Source organism: Filicampus tigris, chromosome 4, assembly GCF_054856515.1.
Source record: "Filicampus tigris isolate MCC_2025a chromosome 4, RoL_Ftig_1.0, whole genome shotgun sequence".
NCBI classification, from domain to species: domain Eukaryota; kingdom Metazoa; phylum Chordata; class Actinopteri; order Syngnathiformes; family Syngnathidae; genus Filicampus; species Filicampus tigris.
The window spans coordinates 26,730,638-26,753,058 of NC_141220.1; the positions used below are offsets into that span (position 1 = coordinate 26,730,638).

Consider the following 22,421-nt stretch of genomic DNA (forward strand, 5'->3'; position numbering starts at 1 on the left):
TTAAATTATAACAAAATGAGTTGTAGATATTGACATTATTTCATTGCCTGATTTGATAAACTTCTGTATGGGGACCCTGTAACCAACACTTGTCTTTTTTCTTTATTAATCTATTGTGCAATGCAAGAACTGACCAACAGGACAGTGGATGTCTTAAAGACTGAGGTCTGCTCATCCAGTTTTGTTAAAGCAGAAGTCAACCCAAACGTTTTTTTTTTCCCAAGAATGTGTGCAGGCCCACGAGTTGAAACAAGGCATTCTGATTAGTATTGTGTTTGTGGAATATGAGTTAAGCAGCAAAAAACACCCGTTTTTAGCCTAGCCAGACCAATGGCTAGGGGTCCATAAATAACATGTAGGATTAAAAATGACTAAAACAAATGTTGGTCCAAGTTGTTCTGTAAATTCTGCAAAGACAATGGACACTTAAACACGGAGATGTTCGTCATCCCATTCCGGAAGTGAAGGTGCAGGAAAGCCCGCCAGAAGGAGCAATGACGCAATGACCCGTCTCATGGAAGCAAATGGCCAGGCCGACGAAGTTGTCTCGTCACCTTTCTACCCGTGTGACACAGCAGGTGAGTAAAATGAATAAGTACGCTCGAGTACGCCACTGGTACATGGCCAGAACACCTCGTATTGGCTCACTATATATAATATTACCTAAACAAATTACCTAACTGTGTATAAGCAGTGAATGGGTAACACATTCTATTATCCCTGCCATCCTTCCCCCCTTGAATTTTTTTTTGACGTTTTAAGTGACGTCATTCGGTAGAGGCAACTTATATGCATAGACGCGTGTGACAATAAAGCCATCGAAACCAATGATCTCATGACGCGTCTGAGATTTTCGTCCTTGCCTGTTTACTTGTAAAACTTGAAAAAAATAATTAAAAAAAAAAACAAAAAAAAAACGCCTCACATAAAGCACCAAAAACCTTTTGTGGCTGATCATGAAAATGGTCACAACAGTTAGCTCTAGTTTGGAGTTACATTATCGCGACGATCCAGCTCACTTTAAGAAAGTGTGGGTATGTACTCACTCCACTTCTCATTATTCATATTTTGGTATATGGAAAAAATATAATAGCAAGTCGGATAGCTGTCGCTCCACGGTGGCTTGAAAACTGGTTAGTGAATCAAGTTATTAGACAGCTTCGCTGCTGGTACGTATCACATGATGTATTAGCACAGCGGTTCTTGAACTTTTGATACCAAGTGCCACCTAAAAAATTAAGACACGTACTATCATCGAGAGGGGTCGCATATGATGTAGAGATATACATTCGCCTGGGTTGTGTGTGGGCAGCGTGGGATCGGTTCCCAATCAGTGACTGTTGTCTGTGTGTGTACCCTGCGACTGGCTAGCGACCGGTTCAAGGCGTAGTCCGCCTTTAGTTAGCTGGGACAGGCTCCAGGACCTCCCCGCGACCCTGTACAAGTGTACAGGATAAGCGGTGTGCAAGATGACACTACCATCGAGACCAACATTAAAATGCAATAGTTTAGGTTTACGTTAATAAAAAAACAACAACAACACGCAGAGCTTTTGTTAATAAAAAGTATTTAAAGATAATTCACCTTCGCAAGTAGCAATAATATGTAGCATGGTAACTTGAAAATGAGTGTCCACATTTTAAAGCATGTCCATCCTTGTGGGGGGCAATTTGTTTATTTTGGGTCTTGCAAACCTGAATAAACACTGCCAAGTCTGAACATTACCGTGTTAGTTAATATATTGCTACATTTGTTGTACTCTTGGGTAAATCTTTAATATGTTTATCTTTGTTCATTTTCCCCCCAAAGCTACTTCTTGCATACACTCAAGCTTCTTCAGTTTTCAGTAGAGATCCTTTCAAGTCAACCCAGAAAATGTCTGTTCTATGCAGCCCCAATAGTCTGAAAACTACATTCAGATTGATATTGCATTTGCAGAATATGAGTTTAGTAAAATCCACCCGTTTTGTCCATTTGTCACTTGCTGTCGACTGAAAATGACATCACAGTTGCTCTGGGCTCAGGTAACGACCAATCATGGCTCAGCTTCAGAAAACAGGTGAGAGGTGATTTGTCGTTACCTGAACCCTGAGCAACTGTGATGTCATTTTCAGTCGACAGAAGTGACAAAATGGCCGCCCCCTGAGATGGCTAAAAATGGGTGGATATTTCTGCTTAACTCATATTCCACAATACCAATATTAGTCAGAATGCAGCGTTTAGACTAGTGGAGGCACGTAGAACATATTATACTGCAAATACATTTTTGGGGGTTGACTCTTCTTTAAAGCTGGCTTTTTAAAATAATTGTTATGATAAGTGAGATCGGACAACGTGTGAAATCATTAATTGTCATCATTTTCACTGAGAACCGGTACTCAGGCAGGGATTCTTTCACGTGCCACTTGAGGAAGCTTGCGTACAAATGATAACATCATGTGGGGTTTTCTTCTTGGAAAAGTAACATTTGGGCTTAACTTAATATGTCTATTATGTTAAGGGATGAGAGTCGCCACCGGTGATCCTCTAACAGCAGTTAAGTAGCAGAGCGTGGCGGTGCCAAAGCATCGCTTTGCTGCTGTGTAAGGATGAAGAAAATATTCAAGCTCCCGAGGAGGAAGACATCATCAATTGATGCATCTGACAGCGCTTCCATAGTCACTACTGCCAGTGATATAAGAGAAAATGAGATGGGCAAGTTTCACAAGGCTGCCTGGCAGGGTGATCTGGCCAAGCTGGAGCAGCTTGTCAAAATCGTTGATATCAATCAAGTTGACAAGCAGAACAGGTCAGTGCGGGTACAGGTGTGCCATCATCCAATGTGTATTTGTTCAAATGAATTAACAATACAACTTGGCCATGTTATCTACAATGTTGTCAAATGAGGTCATGATTGGCTGTCAAACATCCTGCAACAGGTTGGTTTGAACAGCTAAGACCTTATCAAACACAATCAGTTCCGATATGCTGGTCAACATTCCAAATGTGTTCAGAATGAGTCAGTTTTTCCCCATTTCAAATTATGGAAATTGAAATAATCCGTTGAAGTATCCAAATCACCATCATAATCTGGGTCGCGGGTGACGGGAGAACTGAAATCTATACCTACCTAAGGCGAGATAGCGAGACAAAACAACTACTCACATTCACACCTATGGGCAATTTAGAGCCTCCAATTAAGTAAATGTGCGTTTTTCGAAATGTGATAGGAAGCATGGTTAAAATATGAAAACTTCACACATGAAGGTAAATGTTATGTTGTTATGAAACGTAGAAACAGTGAGCGAGTGAGTCAATATCATGATAAAAGTGTTATTTTCCATTTAACCTAATATTCATCGTATGAAGCAAAGTAGATGTTTTGCTGTCAGAAATGCAAAATAAATAAATTAATTAACTGCAAGCAGAAAATGGACATGCAACCAGCAAAATATGTGAGCTTCCTGACATGACAATGACAGAGTGGACATTTTTTCCCCCCAAAGTTAGCATTCAATAAGCTAACCTTCACTTAGCAACATGATTCAGTTTGCAAGCTGTCCGCCAGAGTGAACTTGTTAAATTCATTGTTCTGGTATGTATGCAAATGTTTCATCACTTCTACAGAAATTAGACATCAGCATTTCGATTGTCTGCTACATTTTCATCCGGGGACACTTTATTGTGATATTGACCCGCATATCAGACACGGTGACAAAAGTGCAGGGAGTTTATTTAGTCTGCCTGAGCCGCCGGTGAGACTCTTGACAAAAAAAGGCAGGATGCTTTTAAAGTTTTGCAAACAAACACACATACTGTATATTAATATGCCTCTCCTGTTATAGAACAGCACTTCATCTTGCTAGCGCTCATGGACATGTCGAGGTGGTGAAATTCCTTATCGAGAAAAATGCCAAGGTCAATTTATGTGACAATCAAAATAAATCTGCTTTATTTAAGGTAAGCTTGGACATCGACAGACTTGGAACACATTTCGTTCATTCGTCATTGATGGCTTTTTTTTTTTTCCTCCTGATCTGTCATTTGTTCGTTTTATCAGGCAGTGCAAGAACAGCATGACCTCTGTGCCAGCATTCTGATGGAAAGCAAAGCCGACCCCAACCTGGTGGACACAGACGGAAACGCCGCTTTACATCTGGCCTCAAGCATCCCGTCGATATCCACGGTCATCTTGCTCGTGAAGCATGGCGCTGACATCAACGTCAAAAATCTGGTGATTGTCTATGACCCTGTCTAACAAAGCACTTTGTCTTAACAAGGCAGCTATAGCCCACTCCACACCAACAACACGGCCGAACCCACTAAACTGTTATTTGCTTAACTAGTTTTCATGAGTGGCGCTTTAAAATTTGAATTCACGTTGTCGCTGTAACAGCCAACAAAAAATGCACAAGCTTGCAAAATGTATTTTTCCCCAGCTTTTAAGTGTAAACGAGACCCAGCCATGGCACCGCCAAATCATACCGATACCATATATTGTTTTACAACACTCAAGTGTATTTATAATTTTATACCGTCGGGAAAACTTATATTCAAATATGGCCAATTCCAAATATTTTTCCACAAATGAATACTATTGATCAGTTGTCGCAAATGACAAATTCTTGACCAAGCTAGCTTGTCCCGTTAGCGCAACAAACATGCCATTTTTTATATATCTAAAGTACTTTATTGTTGCTCATTTCCTGTGGCATTTTTGACAATTGCACCACATTTTTGTGGGTCAAAAAAATGCATTTGCAGTACAGTATATTTTATGCGGACCCTTAAAACTCTATGAAGGGTCGCTGTTTTTATATTGCAGTGCGTCGGTAGATGAATGCAGTTATTTGGTGTCCGGCGAAAGTTGGCAACAAATTTTCTCACTCCCATGTGTTATTACAAAAAAGTTAACAATTTAATTCTGCTGGTATTTTCAGGAGGGCATTTCACCGCTGACTGTGGCAGTCCAAGAGGACCACCTAGAAGTGGCAGAGTTTCTGTTGAAGAAAGGTGCCAATGTTCATACGTTGGACAGACATCGGAGGTCGGAAAACAGAAACAGCCACACGCTTCTTGTGCATTTAAATTAATCCATTTTGTTAGGCGTCTTTTTTTTCTTTTTTTTTTTTTTGGTGAACTCTCCGCAAACAAATCCACAGGTCACCATTAATGATGGCCGCGGGCAACGGGCACTTCGACATGGTGCGACTGCTCTTAAAGTTTAAAGCCAATATTGAACTGAAGGATAGTAAAGGACAGTCAGCTGAGGACTACGCCAAATTGGAATTCCATGACACGTAGGTTGAGCCTCTTTTCCTTCCTCCAATTTCTCATCTGGCATCACAGACGTTTGGTGGCATTTTTATTCTCTTGACTGTCCTCCAGCTGTAGCTTCCTTATTACCGAGCACAGGAGGAGACAGGCCGCCTCCCTCCAGGTCCCCTCAAGTCCAAGTAAAAAGAGGTCAAAATCCCTTGACCGTTCCTCGAGCAAAGATGGTAAACATGTTTAATTCGTGCATCTTTTAAGTTTTTAGTAAAGGCACACTTGTAAAGGGGGAGGTCAACTCAAACATGTTTTTTCAAGAACATGTTCTATGCAAGCCCACTAGTTGAAACAAGGCATTCTGACAAATATTGCATTTGTGGAATGAGAGTTAACCCACCCTTTTTTTTAAGTCATCTCAGGGGGCAGCCATTTTGTCACTTCTGAAAATGACATCACAACTGCTCAGGGCTCAAGGTAACGACCAATCACGGCTCACCTGTTTTCTGAAGCGGAGCCGTGATTGGTCGTTATCTGAGCCCTGAGACACCGTGATGTCATTTTTAGTCGACAGAAGTGACAAAATGGCCGCCCCCGTGAGATGACTTAAAACGGGTGGATTAACTCTTATTCCACAAATGCAATATTTATCAGAATGCCTTGTTTCAACTAGTGGGATTGCATAGAACATATTCTTGAAAAAAATATATTTTGGTTGATTTCCACTTAAAGCCTGCATCTTGTGTTGATGTACTCTATTCTAGTCTTAATATGAGCTTCATATGGTGCTGCCTTGCTCCACACTTAAATACTGTTGACCCTCAAGGTGCAACGCGACATGACTGGGCGACACGGACCGGCCATCTTGCTCAGGCTAAATGTCGCCCATTGCATACGATTTTAAAGAACACATTGTTTATTTTTTGTGTTCACTCCTGCAGCTGTAAATGTTGAGAATGTGAGTTGCACAGGTGGATACAAAGAAGATCCGAAACAGAAAGAGGTAGGCCGAACAGAAGCATGTGATATTCATTTGGTGATTCTAATTTTCATTTTTTTTTTTTTTTTTTTTTGGTCGCCAGAGTGACATGAGCCAACTGATAAAATTTTTGACCCAATTGGAAAAAGAAAAAAACGCAAAGTTCGGTAAGTGGAGTAGTAGTTGGTGAACAGCGGCTAGGGCATGCATGTCTTGTCTTTAACATCTCTTTGCTTCTCTGACAGACATTGAAGAAATGGGTTCAGGTGAGGTTCACATTACAAGACAAGTTAGTGTTCAATATAAAATCAAACTATGAATTTTGAATAGACATTTAAACAAAAAGCTAGAAGTCATTCTTCAAGTTGTCTTGTGGTGTTTGTTACATTACACCTTGCTCTTGTTGCCATTGCCTCAGACTGGGATAAAACCAGCATCGCCAGTAAAAGAACTCTGCTGGAAGGCTCAGTGGCCTCTCAGGTATCCGAAGATTTCCCCGAATGTTCCGCTTCGTCTGTGGACGCGAGGGAGGCAGAGGCGCATCCAAAAGCACTTGGGAGGAATATCGCAGACACCATACAATTGAGCCCGCGAATCAGACCTCGTTTAAAGAAGCTGTTTCCAGAGTTTGAAAGTAAGTTTCGGACAGTCTTTCTTTCACTTTTGAAGATTTAACTTTATATATATATTATTATTATACATGCACACACTATGAAAAGAAATACAAGCCCAAACTCATCAATTACCTGCACGGGACTTGATTAAGAACAGTGCAGGTTCATTTGCTGCAACGGTTTGATGCTTGAACCATTTGGAACCGAAACATGGAACTTGGCACTGAAATTGGCACTTATACTATATAAGGCACGTGGCAATTAACTATCCTGAACTAATGCTTGAGCATTCCTGTACAGTATTTTCAAGTTGTGTGATATAGATCTCCTCTGTTGAAAACATAGAGGTCAAAAAGCCGTTTGGAACAGATTGTCTTCGGAGGTCCATTGTATATATTTCTCTACATTGTGGTGCCTTGAGATCGCTTGGCCGATTTTGTGAACAGTTCTTCGAAAAAGTGCCATTCAAGCTGTTTAAAGTGGAAATCAACCCCCCCCCCCACACACACAACTTTATTTGCATTAATATGTGCTATGCGCCTTCACTAGTCAAAATATGGCATTCTGATTAATAATGCGTTTGTGGAATAAGAGTTAATCCACCCTTTTTTAGCCATCTCTGGGGGCGGCCATTTTGTCTCTACTGTCGACTGAAAATGATATCGGTTGCTCAGGTAGTCACAGCTCACCTGTTTTCTGAAGCTGAGCCATGATTGGTCGTTACCTGAGCCCTGGGCAACTGTGATGTCATTGTTAGTCGACAGCAAGTGGCAAAATGGCCGCCCTCTGCGATGTACAAAAACAAGTGGATGTTACTGCAATATTAATCAGAAAGCCGTGTTTTGACAAGTGGGGCTGCATAGAACATATTCTTGAGACATTTTTTTGGGTTGACTTCCACTTTAAGGCCCAGTTGAAGTTGACTGTCAAACTAAACATAAAACAAAGGGAATCACAAGTTGTGTATTTCAAACTAGCAAACTTTGTTGCCCCTGCCAGCTAGCACATGAGAAATGCCATTCACATTTACAGACAATTTAAACTCTTCATTGAACTTACTAGGCATGTTTTTGGAATTGTGGATGAAACCGGAGTACCCTGTAGAATTCCTAGGCAGGCATGGGGGGAAAATGCAAACTCCACACATACCGAGTTGAACCCACCTCCTCTGAACTGTGAGATGGATAACTAGTTACCCACATTTAGATAGACAATATCACAATACTCATAGGCATATATTCTTTATCCTCTGTAAAAAAAAACGTCTACTGCTATTTCAACTTATTGAGCCGTAATGAGCGTAACGATGACACTTAGTTTGTGTCTGTATGACTATTTCTTGTGGAGGGAGGGGCGGAATGGGTTGGTGGCATTTCCATTCATTTTAATGGGGAAAGACGATTTAAGGTACGTGCATTATGAGCGCGAACGAATCAAACTCGTATTTCAAGGCACCACTGCGTCAGTACATTTCCTTCAGATGCTTCTTCTAATTTGGTATTGCTACTCTACAAAATCTGATTAATGACCAAGACGTTATATTTGTGTCATACTTTTGAGCCCAAACCGCAAGATCGGCATCGTAAAGGAGTCGTTGGGCCAGGTGAAAAGACTCACGGAGCATTTGGAAACAGGTCTCCTCGCGCACTCGGGTCCCGTTCCCTTTGTAAGAACTCTCTCTTCTCAGGCTCCCCTTCTGCCTCACTAATGTCAAGAGACATCAGAAGTCATCTGCAATCTGACAAGCTAGCAAGCCGAAAACCAAAGGGGAGAAATACGGAGGTAATTTCGAATCGCTTACATACAGTATTATTTACATTTGAAATATCCTGTTAAGGAATGACAGCTTCCCGCATGTGTTCCCCTGATTTTGGGGGGCGGTGGCGTCGTGGGCGGGGGCGGGGCGACATCATTAAAACGATGTCACCGCTTTATATCAGATCTTTAAAGTTTTTAGTGTCCCCTATCACTTAAAGCACATCAGATCCTCTAAGTAGAAGTGTGAAAGGTTATGGCGTTGCAATTAGGAAAAAAAAACAAAACACATGTAAACGTTAGGCTGACTGTCATAAATCATACAAATGGGATTTATTATGTGTGAAACTCCCATCTGTGTCAGCCAGTACATCTGTGTTCAACCTGTGTGATGATCAAGTTGTAATGTATTGAAAAGTCTGCTCTATTTATGCGCAGGGAATATAATGTCTATTAAAATTGCTCAAGCCAATTATTTGAGATGTGATAATGTAATATAATTCTGCAAAAGCAAGCAGTAGTGCTTCACTCGTCTATTTAAAAAAAAAAAAAAATTAGCGTTATCTTTTGAGGGAGGACCACAGGAAGACCATGTTCTCATTTTGGTAATGGCCAACTTTGTTTCCGGGCGTGTGTATGTAAACACAAATGTTGAGTAGCTTGATATATTGCTAGCTATGCTCATTTTTAAGAAAACACCCTAATGCGGGTAGCAGTGATGATAAATTTTTTCTTTATTTTATGGTTCAGTAAAGCTAGTGTAAATTGGTGACGTTGAAAAAGACTTAAGTGAATCCAATCACTGACACTGACCTACTTCTCCTGCAGTGGTCTTTTCAGGTTGCCAAAGAGGCCGCTCAGATTGTTTCAATGAAAAATCCAAGTACTAGTGACATTGGTGGAAGAGGATCCGAAGGACATGCAAGTGAGAAAGCGGAGAGTTCAGTGAGCCGCAAAGGCAGTTCATTGAGAAGCAAAGAAATGTCAAGTCAAGCTGACGCCTCTTTGTATTCAAAGAAGCCGGCAGCAAGGTATGCACAACTTCATTTCGAACAGGCACTTTTTTTTCTTTTCTTTTTTTTTTTTTTTTTTAAAGCACAGTGGTTTTTAGCACCAGTATGTACAACAATTCTTCCATTTGTTACCATTTGATATGTAGCTGGGCAGTTTGACATTATAAAATTTAAATTGGGGACCTACCAACTTGCGGCCATAACGTAATACTGTGCTACCTTGATTTATGACTTTATAATTCATCCCATGACCAAGCCCGTAACTCATTTAAATTTTATATTAAATAGATTTTTCCATTGAAATGAATTGAAGTACCTTTAATCTGTTGCAGCCCCATAAAACACTTTTTTTTTTAAAATAATGAACAATTTCAATGAATTTCTAAAGCAAAACCAAAAAAAAAAAACAAGAGAATGTAAAATATTTTTTTTCTGAAGTGTAAGTGAGCTAAAAATCACACAAACACTTGAAATATTTTTTGATCTGTGCATTGGGGGCACCACGTTGGTGACTTCTGATGTCTCTGGTAAAGTGATTGACTTGTTTACAGCTGTTACGCAACCTCGGTGTAGTTACCCTACGAAACAAGCATGCATGACACAATATTTCCTGTTTGGCCTGAACCTAGCATTAGTTGGTCATAACGTTTGTATTATTTTTAAAATAGTAAAGTAAAGTAAATAGTTTGAAGTACAACCCATCAAGTGCACAGGAGCTTTCACATCTAGACAAAAAATGTATTTCTGGATTTAAGCTAGCGGGACACAGCCGCCGGCCGGCCAGCCGCCATCAAGACTTAGATACAGTAAATACAGTGCACACATGTTGTGTTTTACAACAATATTTGACCATATTTACAATTTCATATGTACCATGGATGAAATAGCGCGATAGTGATTTCGCGAGCAGCAAGCAAAGCTCACCGTCAGCGCTCCTTCGTACCAAATGGAGAGCTCAGTCTCATTCATTTCCAAGTCAACGGCACGCCTTCAGCTACCGTCCCCGAGGCGGGGGCCACGACCATCAGGCCGGGCCAGCTCCCATTCAAGTTGATGGTACCCGGTGAGCAATTTGTGCGCTCTTGAAAAATGTTTACCCCGAGTTTCACCGTTTCACCAATTAGACCATATGAAATTGTAAATATGGTTGCGTGTTGTTGAAAAATACAATTGTATTTGAAATATTGAAAAGCGGTTCAATGTAACCGGGAAAACGGGCTCATGTCCATCTGACGGCATTACAGTCCCTTTATTGCTCCTTTTTTCAAAAGTCAAAAGTAAGTCAAGGTACCACTGTACACCAGGTACTGCTATTCATAATTAGTTCTTTAGTTCTTGTCCTCATTAGGGTCACAGGTGAGCTGGAGCATAGTCCATCTAACCGCAGGTGAGAGGCAGGGTGCACCCTGGACTGGTCACCAAGTAGAGCCCACAAGGCACATAGAAAAAAAACATCCATTCCGCCTTACGTTCACACCTGCGGACAATTCGGAGTATACTGTTCCCCTCCTATTTGCAGTGGATAGGGACCAAGCCATACCACAAGTAATTGATGCACCCCCTCAAAGAAAAGGGTTATGCTTTCCAATAGATGGCCAAAAATGGTGGCAAAGTACTATTTTAGTTTAACTGAAGCTCCTCAACTCACTTCCTTGGCACCGGAATGTCACAATGGTGCCAAAGCAATCTTTTTTTTTTTTTTTTTTTTTTACAATGAATAACGGCGGGGAAATATGGTGGGAACACTTTTCTGTTAGCCTAACTTGTATGTTTTTAGTTCTATTTTTCATGGGAGGTTTTCCAGAGGAAACCCACACAAGGACGGAAGCATGGAAATTCCACATTGACATTCGAACCAGTTTCAAACCCTGATTTCTTGACTGAGGCAGACGTGCTAGCCATATGCTGCGCTGCTGCAAAAAGAAATCCCAAGTGTAAATATTTTTACTGGAATTTTCTCTGGTGTGATTCAGACATTTATTTTCACTTTCCAGGGACTTTAATTAAAATGGTTGGCTCCAGCACACACACTTGACCCTAATGTGAATAAGTGCTATATAGGATGGATGGAAAATATTTCATTTTTATCCATTTACATTTTTTTATTCATTTATCTCAATGAAAAACGTGGTTAATTACTTTAGATTAAATTTAAAAAATAATAAATGCGAGTAAAATTGATAGGGCATTCGAACACAAACGTTGGCCTGCCCCTGCCTTTGAGGAATTATAAAAACAGGGCAGCGTGTCTGTCTTGCAGTTCTGAAGTTCAGGGCTCAAGTTTCTGCTCTGGCCTTCCTGGTGCGGGGTCTCTGCGGGTTCTGCAGATTCCTCCCATATAGCAGAAACAGACATTAGGTTCATTGAAGACTGTAATTTGTTCATAGGTTTGGCTGGTGTTTTGTCGATAAGAGCCCTTCAAATGATGGGCGTCCAAACTCGGGTGAATCCCACATCTCAGCCTCAGTCAGCCTGGATAGTGTCCAGCTCACCCACGACCCAAATGAGGACACGGGGTACAGAAAACGGATGGATAATAAAATACTTTTTTTTTTTTTTTTTTCCCAATTCCGGATAAAATGCATTTCGAGAATTTATTTTCAGTTGTCATGCAATAGTCTGGAGTAGAGCTCGGTGAGGCGTAGAATGGAACTTTCATCTTGACTTTTATCATGGGCTTTGCCTTGTGTTTCAGTAGCAGACCACTGAGGCTATTGCAAGTGTCACAGCGGTTCTCCATTGCAGACAAAGCTGAAGAGCAGGCTGCAGAGAAGATCTCACAGCTGGAAGTAGTTAGCAAGGCTCATTCTGTCAGAGCCGCTCTGACCAGCAGAGATCTCGCTGGCAACGACGACACTTTAAGTGATGGGTCGGACGAGGAAGGAAGGTATTTTTGCAGCATCTCGTGTACCTTTTGGCACTAATGCGCGAGTGTGTTCCTCTTGAGTATTATGCAAGATGTAGACAGCGTGCTAAAAGTCAAGCGTGTTTTAAATAGTAAGAATACTGTGCAACCACCAAAGTTGAACACAATGTGTTCTGCGACAGTTGTTTGCTTCAGGCTTGTTTTTTTTCCCAGAGGAAATAATGCAAAGGCACTTCTTTCCAAGCTATGACAGCTGGAATCAAACCTTCGTTATCTGTATTAGCTTTGTTTTACAAACATTTTAACAGTCCGAATTGTCATCCATCTGTAACGTTAAACTCAAAGCTAAAAATGATTTATTTATTTTTTTGCAGGGTGATATTAGCACTGAGTAGCATTTTCTAAGTATCATAAGTATCATTTTATAAACTGCTCGACTCATATTTCATAGTAACCATATTGCCTTATTTCATGAAATAAGTGTTCTACAATGCTAGATGAATTTACACATTACTTAAAACAACTACACAAAACTCGTTTTTATGAGGTCTCGTGACATCAGGAATAATCAAAGTTGTGGTCTTCAAGTTTTGTTTGACTTTTGAAAACGTACTTTTAAAGGACAGTTTTGATTGAACTCCCAAATTGTTGACTTTTAACAAATATGCCTTTCAACAATAACTTTCTGTTTGTTGGCAACAGGTTGCATCTCAAGCAAAAGATGAAAAAACAGGTAAACATTACAGTGGAATGGGTTTTCACTGAACCTCATTTGTTTTGAAGGGGAAGTCACCCCAAACACTTTTTTAAGAATATGTTCAATGCAGGCCACGGCATTCTGATTAATATTGTGTTTGTGGAATATGAGTTAAGCAACAAAATCCACCCAGCCATCCCTGTGGGGCGGCCATTTTGTCACTTCTGTCGCCTAAAAATGACATCACAACTGCTCAGGGCTCAGGTAACGACCAATCACGGCTCAGCTTCAGAAAACAGGTGAGCCGTGATTGGTCAGCCCTGAGGGTCTGCGATATCATTTTCAATCGACAGAAATGACAAAATGGGCGCCCAGTGAGATGGCTAAAAACAGGTGGATTTTGCTGCTTAACTCATATTTCATATTGCCTCGTTTCAACTAGTGGGTCTGCGTTGAAAATATTCTTGAAAAAAAAAAAAAAGTTTGGGTTGACTTCCCCTTTAGAAGTTTCAATGCAATTTGCAGTCCGGAAAGTGTGACTTCAGATAACATGTTATGTTCATACATTCAGCGCATTGACGAAATGGAGGTCTCGGAAGAGCTCGATGAGATCACGTCCTCGTCAGATGGGACTATCGAGGAAGGTGAGCTCCACACATCGGCGCATGTCCTTCATCCCTCTGAAGCCGAACTCATCACCTCCAGTTAATACTGGTTGTAATGCCAAACAATTCGTGAATTGTGTCATTGTTTTGAAACTCGAGAACAATATGTATGAATAAGCCTGGTTTGTAGTCTGTGAACTTCCTCATATGCTGTAATTACCTTTCACCAGATAACCCATTTAGGGTGAAGCTGGAGGACATTGTGGGCCAACAAAGCACGCACCCCATTCTGAAGCCGAAAGATCATCATGGCTGCGCTGTAAAGGTGACCAAACTAAAAGAGGAGAAGGCACATTTAAAGACCAAAATGGAGGAGGTTAAAGACGATCAATGTGTCATGGAGCACAAACGCATGCAAATGGAAAGTGAACTCGCAAACCTCAGGTGTGAGCTTTTTCCTTGAAGCAATTCCCTCTGTCGTGGTCGTTGAGCTGTGCTGAGCTTGTGGGTTTTTTTTTTGTTGTTGTTGTTTTTTTTTTGGGCAACATCAACAGATCCTCGTCGAAACAACAGCAGGAAGATTGCCTAAACACCATCAGGATGGCCCAACTCAACAATAACAAGGTGAGGAAGAAGAATATCCGGTCGCCGGGAGTGATTTCGGAATCGGAAAAAAAGTCTTATGGCGAATTGCTCAAACGCTGTTGTGGATTTGGAAATGTGACTTTTGCCCTTGTGTTTCATCTCCCCCAGCTTGAAGAGGACCTCCGGCAGGCCCATGTGCAGTTGTCTCAGGAGCGCTGCACAAATGCACAGCTGCAGCAAAAACTAAAGAGTCAGGATTGCAAGCAACAGACCATGGAAGAGGACTACAAAAGAAGCAAACATAATGCGGTATTTCTCAACCCTTTTAGAACGCTGGCCGCTCTGGAGCAGTTCCAATATTTCCGATCAGATACACGAACTAGCTAGTTTTTGTTTCCCATGTAAAGTATCCTGACAAGTTTCCAGTAATTGTCAACCCTAATTTGCCACCTTTAATCTTTCAGGAGCATCTGAGAACAGAGCTTGAGGTGACCCAGGCGAACAGCAGCACCAAACAACGGGACCTTATTGAAGAAAACGAAGCCCTCAAGGAGCAGCTTGAAGATCTTCGGCAAGATCTCAGACTTACAAGCGACAACCAGGCCCAAAGTGTCTTGGAATGGAACAATATGATTATGGGATTAAAGTGTGAAGTCACCCTAGCGAATGCCCGACTGGAGGCTCAGTATCAGGCTCATAGCGTATTGGAAGCCGAGACTCAGGCCGTCCGCTCCCGCCTGGCCGAGGCCGAGCAGCTTCGGTTGGAAATGGAGAAAGCTCTGCTCCAAGAGAAGGAGGAGCAGCAGCGACTTCGAGACAAACTTGCAAGTTAGTAGCGGTGGGGTTGTTGGACTTTTCATTCGCCTTACGGTTTTTACCATTTCTGGTGCTACGGTGGCTGCACGGCAAACTAGCTGTTAGCACGTTGGCTTTGCTCCTCCCACATCCCGAAAACATGCTTGTCAGGGTTATTGAAGACTAAATTGTCCGTAAGTGTGAATGCGAGTGTGAATGGTTGTTATTATGCGCCCTGTCATCGTAGCCCCTTTTTTTTTTGCTCAGTCGGCTGGGATAGACTAAGAAATGGCTTCAGTGGTGTTAGCAAAATGTACAGAGTTGTACAGAGATGGGAAAAGTACTTACATTCTGTACTCCTGTAAAAGTACAATTACTTGTATCAAAAAAAGGACTTTGGTAAAAGTAAAAGTACTCATTCAATTAATTACTCAAGGAAAAGTACAAAAAGTACAGGGTCTTAAATGTACTTTGTGAGTAAAAGTAAAAAGTACTTTTAGCGGATGGTTCCTCCTCATGTCATATTTCGAAGGCTATTAAATTTGAAAAGTCGTGACTTAACACCCTTTGAACTGACCGGATTGTGTTTTTGGTTCTCAAACTGCAAAATTTCAAGGTCTTCCCGAGAGCAAACAAATGGAACCGCGTGGTCTACCACGCTAATACAGCATGTTATGCTAAACTAAGGTCAAGCTAACGAGAGGGTAATCATTTAGCTTTACCTCGACATGTTTTCTCAGGACACAAAGCATTCGCCAAGAAATGTTCGTCGACACACTCCACATGGTCCATCGCTTTACTTCTTCACATCTTCCAATTAAATTATCTTCGGTTGCATTGCGTCTTCTCGGGGAACGTCGTAGCTTGAGATAGAGCCAATCGCAAGCTGGGATATCCGGGTCCGAGTGTAACCCTTCGTATGATTGGCGGGGGCCACGAACATTGATCGAATTTATTTTTGAATCGGCATGCATCATCATGTAAAACAAGAGTAATGACCATGTTTTGAAAATGTATCAACTCAAAAGTACCAAAAAAATGTCAACGGATAAAAGTCAAAAGTATTCTTAAAAAGTCGAGTAACAAACTATTTGTACTTTGCTACTTCCCATCTCCGGAGTTCTGATATTGATCTGTGCTTATTGACAGCAAGCTAGCTCATTTAAGTATTTTGTCACTTCAAGCCAAACCCCCAAAAAAAGGCCATTACTGCCGGTAATAATTTGACGCCTTTCCTACACGTGTCTTAGCTATCACGATAGCTCACCTATAGCTCAATTGTAAAAGCATTGACCAACTCGACCAACCCTAATCAAATGATCTCTCCAGGTGATATGTCCAATCAACGAGAGGCATTCACCAAACTCTCCCAGAAGCTGTCCAAGGCGAAGGCATACGGCAACTCGATGGACAACGAGGTACATCGGGTGGAGGTGCAGCTGACGGAGAAGAACGCGCAGATCGCCACCCAAAAGCGGGAAATGGGCCAGATGAACGCACGCGTTAAAGAGCTGGAAGTGCTTCTGCAGACCGAGAAGGATCTCGTCAGCTGGGCCGGGGCGCGCCAGGAGGCCACGCAGGAGCTCCTGGCCCAGTCCCAGAGTGAAGGCATAATGCTTCGGCAAAAACTGGAGGAGACCCAAAAACAGTGCGTTACAAAGGAGATCGCCGTGGCAGACGCCCAAAAGTGTTTCACAGAAATTTTGGCCAAGCTTCGCTCAGACTGTGAGGACAGGGTACAACTCGTGCAGGACAGGAATCAGGATCTCGCCGCAAAAGCCGCTGAACTTCGAGGACATATCCACCAATTGCAGGAGGAGAAAAACGAAAGAGAGGTGACATCACGTCCTTGACCAATCAAACCATTTCATGCTTGGGCAATGGCTGTCTAAATATCGCCTCTGGCTTTTGTGCGGGTCAAGGTTCGTCTGAAGCAGTCGCAGGCTGATTTAGCCGATTCATTGATGAGGCTGACAAAGTGTGAAGCTTCGTTAGACCTCCACGAGCGGTATCGCTGCGAATCCGAGGAAGAGAAAGCTCGGCTCCTTAAAGAACTAGACAGGGTTAAGAGAAAGGTATTGCAAGTCAACGGTTGCATCGTGTTTATTTGTTGTTTTTTTTTCCTGGTGCCGGTTGTGTTACTGAAAATGAAAATGACACGATATTCAACACGAGTACAGCCATAAAAATGATTGATTTGATTGATTTTTTTAAGCATCTCTGATGAGGCTTGTGATATGTCGTGTAGATGGAGGAAAGAGAATCCCATTCCAATCACACTGAGAAACAGGCGGCCATTCTAAGGAGTCGTCTGGATGAACGAGAGCAACAACTCGGCATTGCTGTTCAGAAACATAAGGAGGCAATGTCTGACGCAGCCTCCGCCAAAATCTCGGTCAAACAGCTGGAAGAGGTTGTGCACAGGTACTGGACACACCACAGAGCTCAGTCTTGGGGAAGCAGTTTAAACCTTTTTCTTTATAGAGCATGTTTTTTTTTTAATGTTTTTATAATGTCATCAGAGCAGCAGATGAAACATGAAAAAGCAAATCCAGTTTTTATTGCGACATTATCTGGCCTCACGTTAACTTGAGCGCTTTAAAGCGGAGGTCAACCCAAACCTATTTTTTTTTAAAAGAATATGTTGCATGCAGGCCCACTAGTTGAAACGCAGCATTCTGATATTCTGATGAATATTGTGTTTGTGGAATATGAGTTACGCAACAAAATCCACCTGTTTTTAGCTAGCTCTGGCGGCGGCCATTTTGTCACTTCTGTCGACTGAAAATGACATCACACACCCTCGGGGCTCAGATAACGACAAATCACGGCTCACCTGTTTTCTGAAGTTGAGCTATGATTGGTCGAGGCCTGAGGATCTGTGATGTCATTTTCAGTCAACATAAATGATAAAATGGCCCCGCCCCCTGAGATGGCTAAACGGGTGGCTTTTGTTGCTTAACTCACATTTCACGTGAATCATATTGCCTTTTTCAACTAGTGGGCCTGCATAGAACATTCTTGAAAAAAATATGTTTGGGTTGACTTCCGCTTTACGAGGAAAAGTCAAGTAAAAATATTTCTTTATAATCCAAACAAAACAGCTGCACAGAACATATTTCTGAAAAAACATTTTTTGACGACTATCCCCTTAGGGTTTCATGATTTTATTCATTTTTTTAATCCTAAAAATATTTAGGCCTATGTTTTTTTTAACGCACATTTGTTTCTATTCTAAAAAATTGGACCGCTAGTCCATGTTTTGGCAACCCCTCAACTTTTTAATTAGATGTTGATGAGTTGATTGGTTCTAATCGAACCGTATTCCGTATGTCAACATTGTCTTTCTTTTGAACGCATGAAGGCAACGAGCTCTGCTTAAGGCCGCTAAGAGGAAACTGCGAGATCACCAAGCGAGCGAAATCGAGAGGGAAAAGGTTTGTCTTCCGATTGATGCTGCGCTTTAAACCCCGACGGTGAATCTGTACTTGCGCCTGATCACTTCCGTTTTGCGACACACCGAACGTGACCAGGTGAACGAGCTGCAGGCCGAGCTGAAGAGGCAAATGTCCTTCCGCAGCCTTCTGGAGAAGAATAAGAAGCAGTTGGAGGAGGAGGTACAGAGCCTGAGACGCAGAGTGGAGATAAACACGGTGGAGCACAGGCATGTGGAACAGTACCGCCGTGAGATCGAGGAGAAGGCCCGACAGGAAATACAGAAAAAAATACACGAGGTCAACCTATTCTTGCAGGTAGGGTAACGCAGGCACGATGACAAAAACAAGACGAGACCACAGTTGTTCGCTCTGCTCTCCCAGTCCCAGGCAGCAACGCAGGAGGCACAGGACCAGATTAAAGCCACCACCGAAGTCAGCCTGCGCTCCAAGATCCAAGAACTGGAGGGCGAACTGAAACGAGCCCGCAGCATCCAGCATGACGCCATCGCCCAAAGAGACGCCTTACACAAAGAGCTGAAGCGCTACCGACAGATGCACAGAGAAGAGCAGTGGCTTCGCAAGTCCCTCAGTAACGACCTCAAAAGGTTTGAAGGCGGACGGTTACGTTTGAGCAAAATCAATGCGGATTCACATTTGTCGCGTTTGGGTCGGTTCAAACGAATTTGAGGTACGAGCGCAAAGAGAAAATTTGGCAAATAGTGAACAATTTGTCAAAAAAGAGGCTAGGTTTGGGTTCTGGCAAATAGGACAATAACCCTTTAAAATGGATTTGTTTTTGCCAGTCCTGATGCTTGTGCAAAGTTTCATGCGTTTTCGCCCAGGTTTAGACCCTCAAAATCAGCCTTATTTTCTCTTTGCAAACAACGCCTCGCCACGTCTCTAAAAGGGGGAAGTCTACCCAAACATTTTTTTCAAGAATATGTTTTTTCCAGGCCCACTCGTTGAAACAAGGCATTCTGATAAATATTTCATTTGTGGAATAAGAGTTAATCCACCCGCTTCTAGCCATCTCCATTTTGTCGCTTCTGTCGACTGAAAATGACATCACCTGTCTTCTGAAGCTGAGCCACGATTGGTCGTCATCTGAGCCCCGAGCATTTGTGATGTCCTTTTCAGTCGACAGAAGTGACAAAATGGCCGCCGCCTGAGATGGCAAAAAAACTGGTGGATTAACTCTTATTCCACAAAGGCAATATTAATTAGAATGCCTTGTTTCAACAAGTGAAAAAAATATTAGAGTTGACTCCCTCTTTAAACATCTTCAGATGAGACCGCCAGAGCTTGAAGACGATTGGATGAATTCTCTTGGAGTTTGTTCAAATGTGACCTCTATGAAAGGCGCCAACAATTTGTTTCCCATCTACAGGACTACCAGTCGGCTCACAGAAGCCAATACCAAATTGCTCAGCGAGCGCTGCAAGTCTCTCGTGGCCTTAGCAACCCCAGGGGCCGCCGGCCCCGTGGCTTCTACCTCCGGCACAATGGCGGCACCATACAGGATGCGCAACTCCAGAATCCTCAGCCCCGTGGCTGAAGGACCGAGCAGTAATGTGGAGGATTACCTGTCCAAGGTTTGTAAAGTGGCTGATCACCATTGCTGTGAGACATTTTCATTGATTTATTTATTTGTTTTACACATCGTTGTTATTTCATGACTCATGGTGTTTCTTTTGAAAATACCATCGATACCAAGTGATGGAAAGGTTAATTACGCAACGCAGGCACTTGCCTTTTGTCCACTCGTGCTTTTTTAAAGGAGATTGTGCCGTTTTTTTTTTTTCCCCACACAACTGACGCAAACAGTTGTGTGGGTGGCGGACGTTCATCTGTCAAAATACACAAATGTTGATTGATTGATTTGTTTACCGAGCATATAAACACAGCGCGAAAGACACGGAAAAAATAAAATCAAAGAAAAAAAAGATCAATTCATATCTTAATTCGCTAATAAGGTTTGTACGTTCAAAGGGAGTACGAAGAAGTAGAAAACCTATTTCGTCCTACCCCTCGCTCTCGATAAATTATAAAATGTTAATGAATTACATTAACAGCCAAAGCGACTCTTGATGTATATTTGGCCCGCATGCCCCAAAGGTTGAAGCTGGACCCTGTTACCAGAGCGAAGCAGCGGTGTTTCAGGGGTCCTCAAGAACAACCGTGAGGAACGTCCCTGCAGTCGCAACAAGCTGAGGTAGACGTGACCGACAACTTCAGAAGCGTCCGACTGACACACCTCCACCTGAGCTCACAGTGCCTGCTGTGCTGTTGGCGCTTTTTATATGAAGAAATACATATAAGGAGCAAGGCCCGAGCCCATAATTGCTCTTGTGATTTTGGCGCTACGTTTCAAATACGGACTGCACCAACCTCATCTGTCACGTTCCACTCAGATTACTATTTCCCCTTAATGGAGAAATGTAAGCACACACAATGCACATTGCACTTACGCACTCACATGATTAGCCACACTCTTAGGCGCGCATTCTAATGTGATACAATGCTTGAACCGTTGCAAAAAAACTCTTGAAATTGGCTGACTGCACTTTTTCGAATGGCTCAACGTGATCTAGTGCAATCTTACCGCACTGCCAAGTACAACCACAGTCAACACTTTTTATTACCTCACTTGGCAGTGTCGATGGAAACAAAGTATGAAAAGGGCCAAGTTTAGGATCTCGTTAGATTGCAAATGTAACTAAGGTGGCTAATTGGTGTGTCTCTACCGCATACTGTATGTTGCGTCGTAAAAGAGAGAGCTATTATTTTTATAAGCAACGTACAGTACAGATTTTTATATATAATCCTGGTTTGGGATTTTTAATTTATTGCTGTTTTTGAATTTGATGTATGTATCATTATTTATTTGATACGTGTCATCACAAGGGGAGATGTTTGTCTTGGTTTTAGTGTTATAATTTATTTTTTTAGGGAACAAGGGAATGAGACTTACTATGAAATTGCTGCATTTATTTATGCCATTTACCGGTATATGTTCTGTCCTTTGTATTTATTTGTGGTTATATTATTAGTTTTCTGTACATATCTTGTATTTTGAAGTCATTATGTAAATAGAGAGAAATCTTGTGAATCCTGTACATTTGCAGAAACTTGTAAATAAATGAGTGCAACACCCTAAACTGGAGGATTTTTAGTAGACAGTAGACATAGCTGTTAAGTGACCATTATGTGTGTAATGTGCAGTATTATGCACACTATGGAACATACATCATTATTAAATGCTACATTCCTAACAGTTCCTCTCAGGTTTATATGTTTTGTTTTTATTTGCTGCGAGGCTAGACGGCTAGCCTTCAATGCTCAACAGAGCCAATTATAAGCAGCTTGCTAAAAGTTGCGAAATGACCTTGCCATCATCACGGAATGATGTAACAATAACAGTAATTGTCCAAGATTAAAAGTGATATGGGGACTCCCTGTATAGTGGCATGCAAAAGTATGACTGAATTAAAAATGTTGAAATTGCATCATGTTACAGTGGCTTCAACTTTTTAAAATCCAACTTTTTAAATATTTGGAAATGTTTTTCAAACAATTATTCAGGTCCGATTTAACTTATGTTCAATGCATTTTTAAATATATTTTTTCGTTCCTATATTCGAGCGCGGTGTTTATGTTTGAACGTTGCGAATGTTACAGTGGCTAGCAAAAATATAAAATATTCTTAGTTTTTAGGAGTAAAACCTGTATTCTTTTTGATGAACACTTGGGCCTACTATGCTACTATTTCAATGAAATGTATTTTGACGGTCATGACAGTGGTACTTGAAGAGTCAAGTATTTTGGGGG

The 22,421-nt window shown here is 41.7% G+C and overlaps 1 protein-coding gene and 1 long non-coding RNA gene across 4 annotated transcripts; one reads left to right on the forward strand and one right to left on the reverse strand.

The window, feature by feature from the left end:
• Positions 1–515: 515 nt before the first annotated feature.
• LOC147149173 (ankyrin repeat domain-containing protein 26-like) lies at positions 516–21,786 on the forward strand. Of its 3 annotated transcripts, none has more exons than XM_086028367.1 (28): positions 516–578; positions 2,501–2,788; positions 3,825–3,939; positions 4,040–4,213; positions 4,920–5,026; positions 5,142–5,279; positions 5,368–5,480; positions 6,189–6,250; positions 6,330–6,393; positions 6,472–6,492; positions 6,645–6,860; positions 8,528–8,622; positions 9,424–9,626; positions 12,304–12,495; positions 13,177–13,207; positions 13,743–13,815; positions 14,007–14,220; positions 14,331–14,400; positions 14,530–14,670; positions 14,826–15,189; positions 16,486–16,991; positions 17,079–17,231; positions 17,405–17,580; positions 18,521–18,593; positions 18,690–18,908; positions 18,975–19,198; positions 19,981–20,185; positions 20,709–21,786. In XM_086028367.1, the coding sequence occupies exons 2-28, from the start codon at positions 2,589–2,591 to the stop codon at positions 20,802–20,804; spliced, it is 4,245 nt and encodes a 1,414-aa protein (XP_085884493.1). In that variant the 5' UTR covers positions 516–578; positions 2,501–2,588; the 3' UTR covers positions 20,805–21,786. The 3 variants fall into 3 exon arrangements, with proteins under 3 accessions (XP_085884493.1, XP_085884492.1, XP_085884494.1); XM_086028366.1 differs by lacking the exon at positions 516–578 and adding an exon at positions 872–1,034; XM_086028368.1 differs by lacking the exon at positions 516–578 and adding an exon at positions 872–1,034 and having other exon boundaries at positions 12,307–12,495.
• Positions 4,909–8,687, reverse strand: LOC147149174 (uncharacterized). The gene is made up of 3 exons (XR_015086483.1): positions 8,458–8,687; positions 7,530–7,626; positions 4,909–4,979 (listed from the first exon to the last, which is right to left on the reverse strand). It is a non-coding gene; the product is annotated as an uncharacterized LOC147149174 (long non-coding RNA).
• Positions 21,787–22,421: the final 635 nt, after the last annotated feature.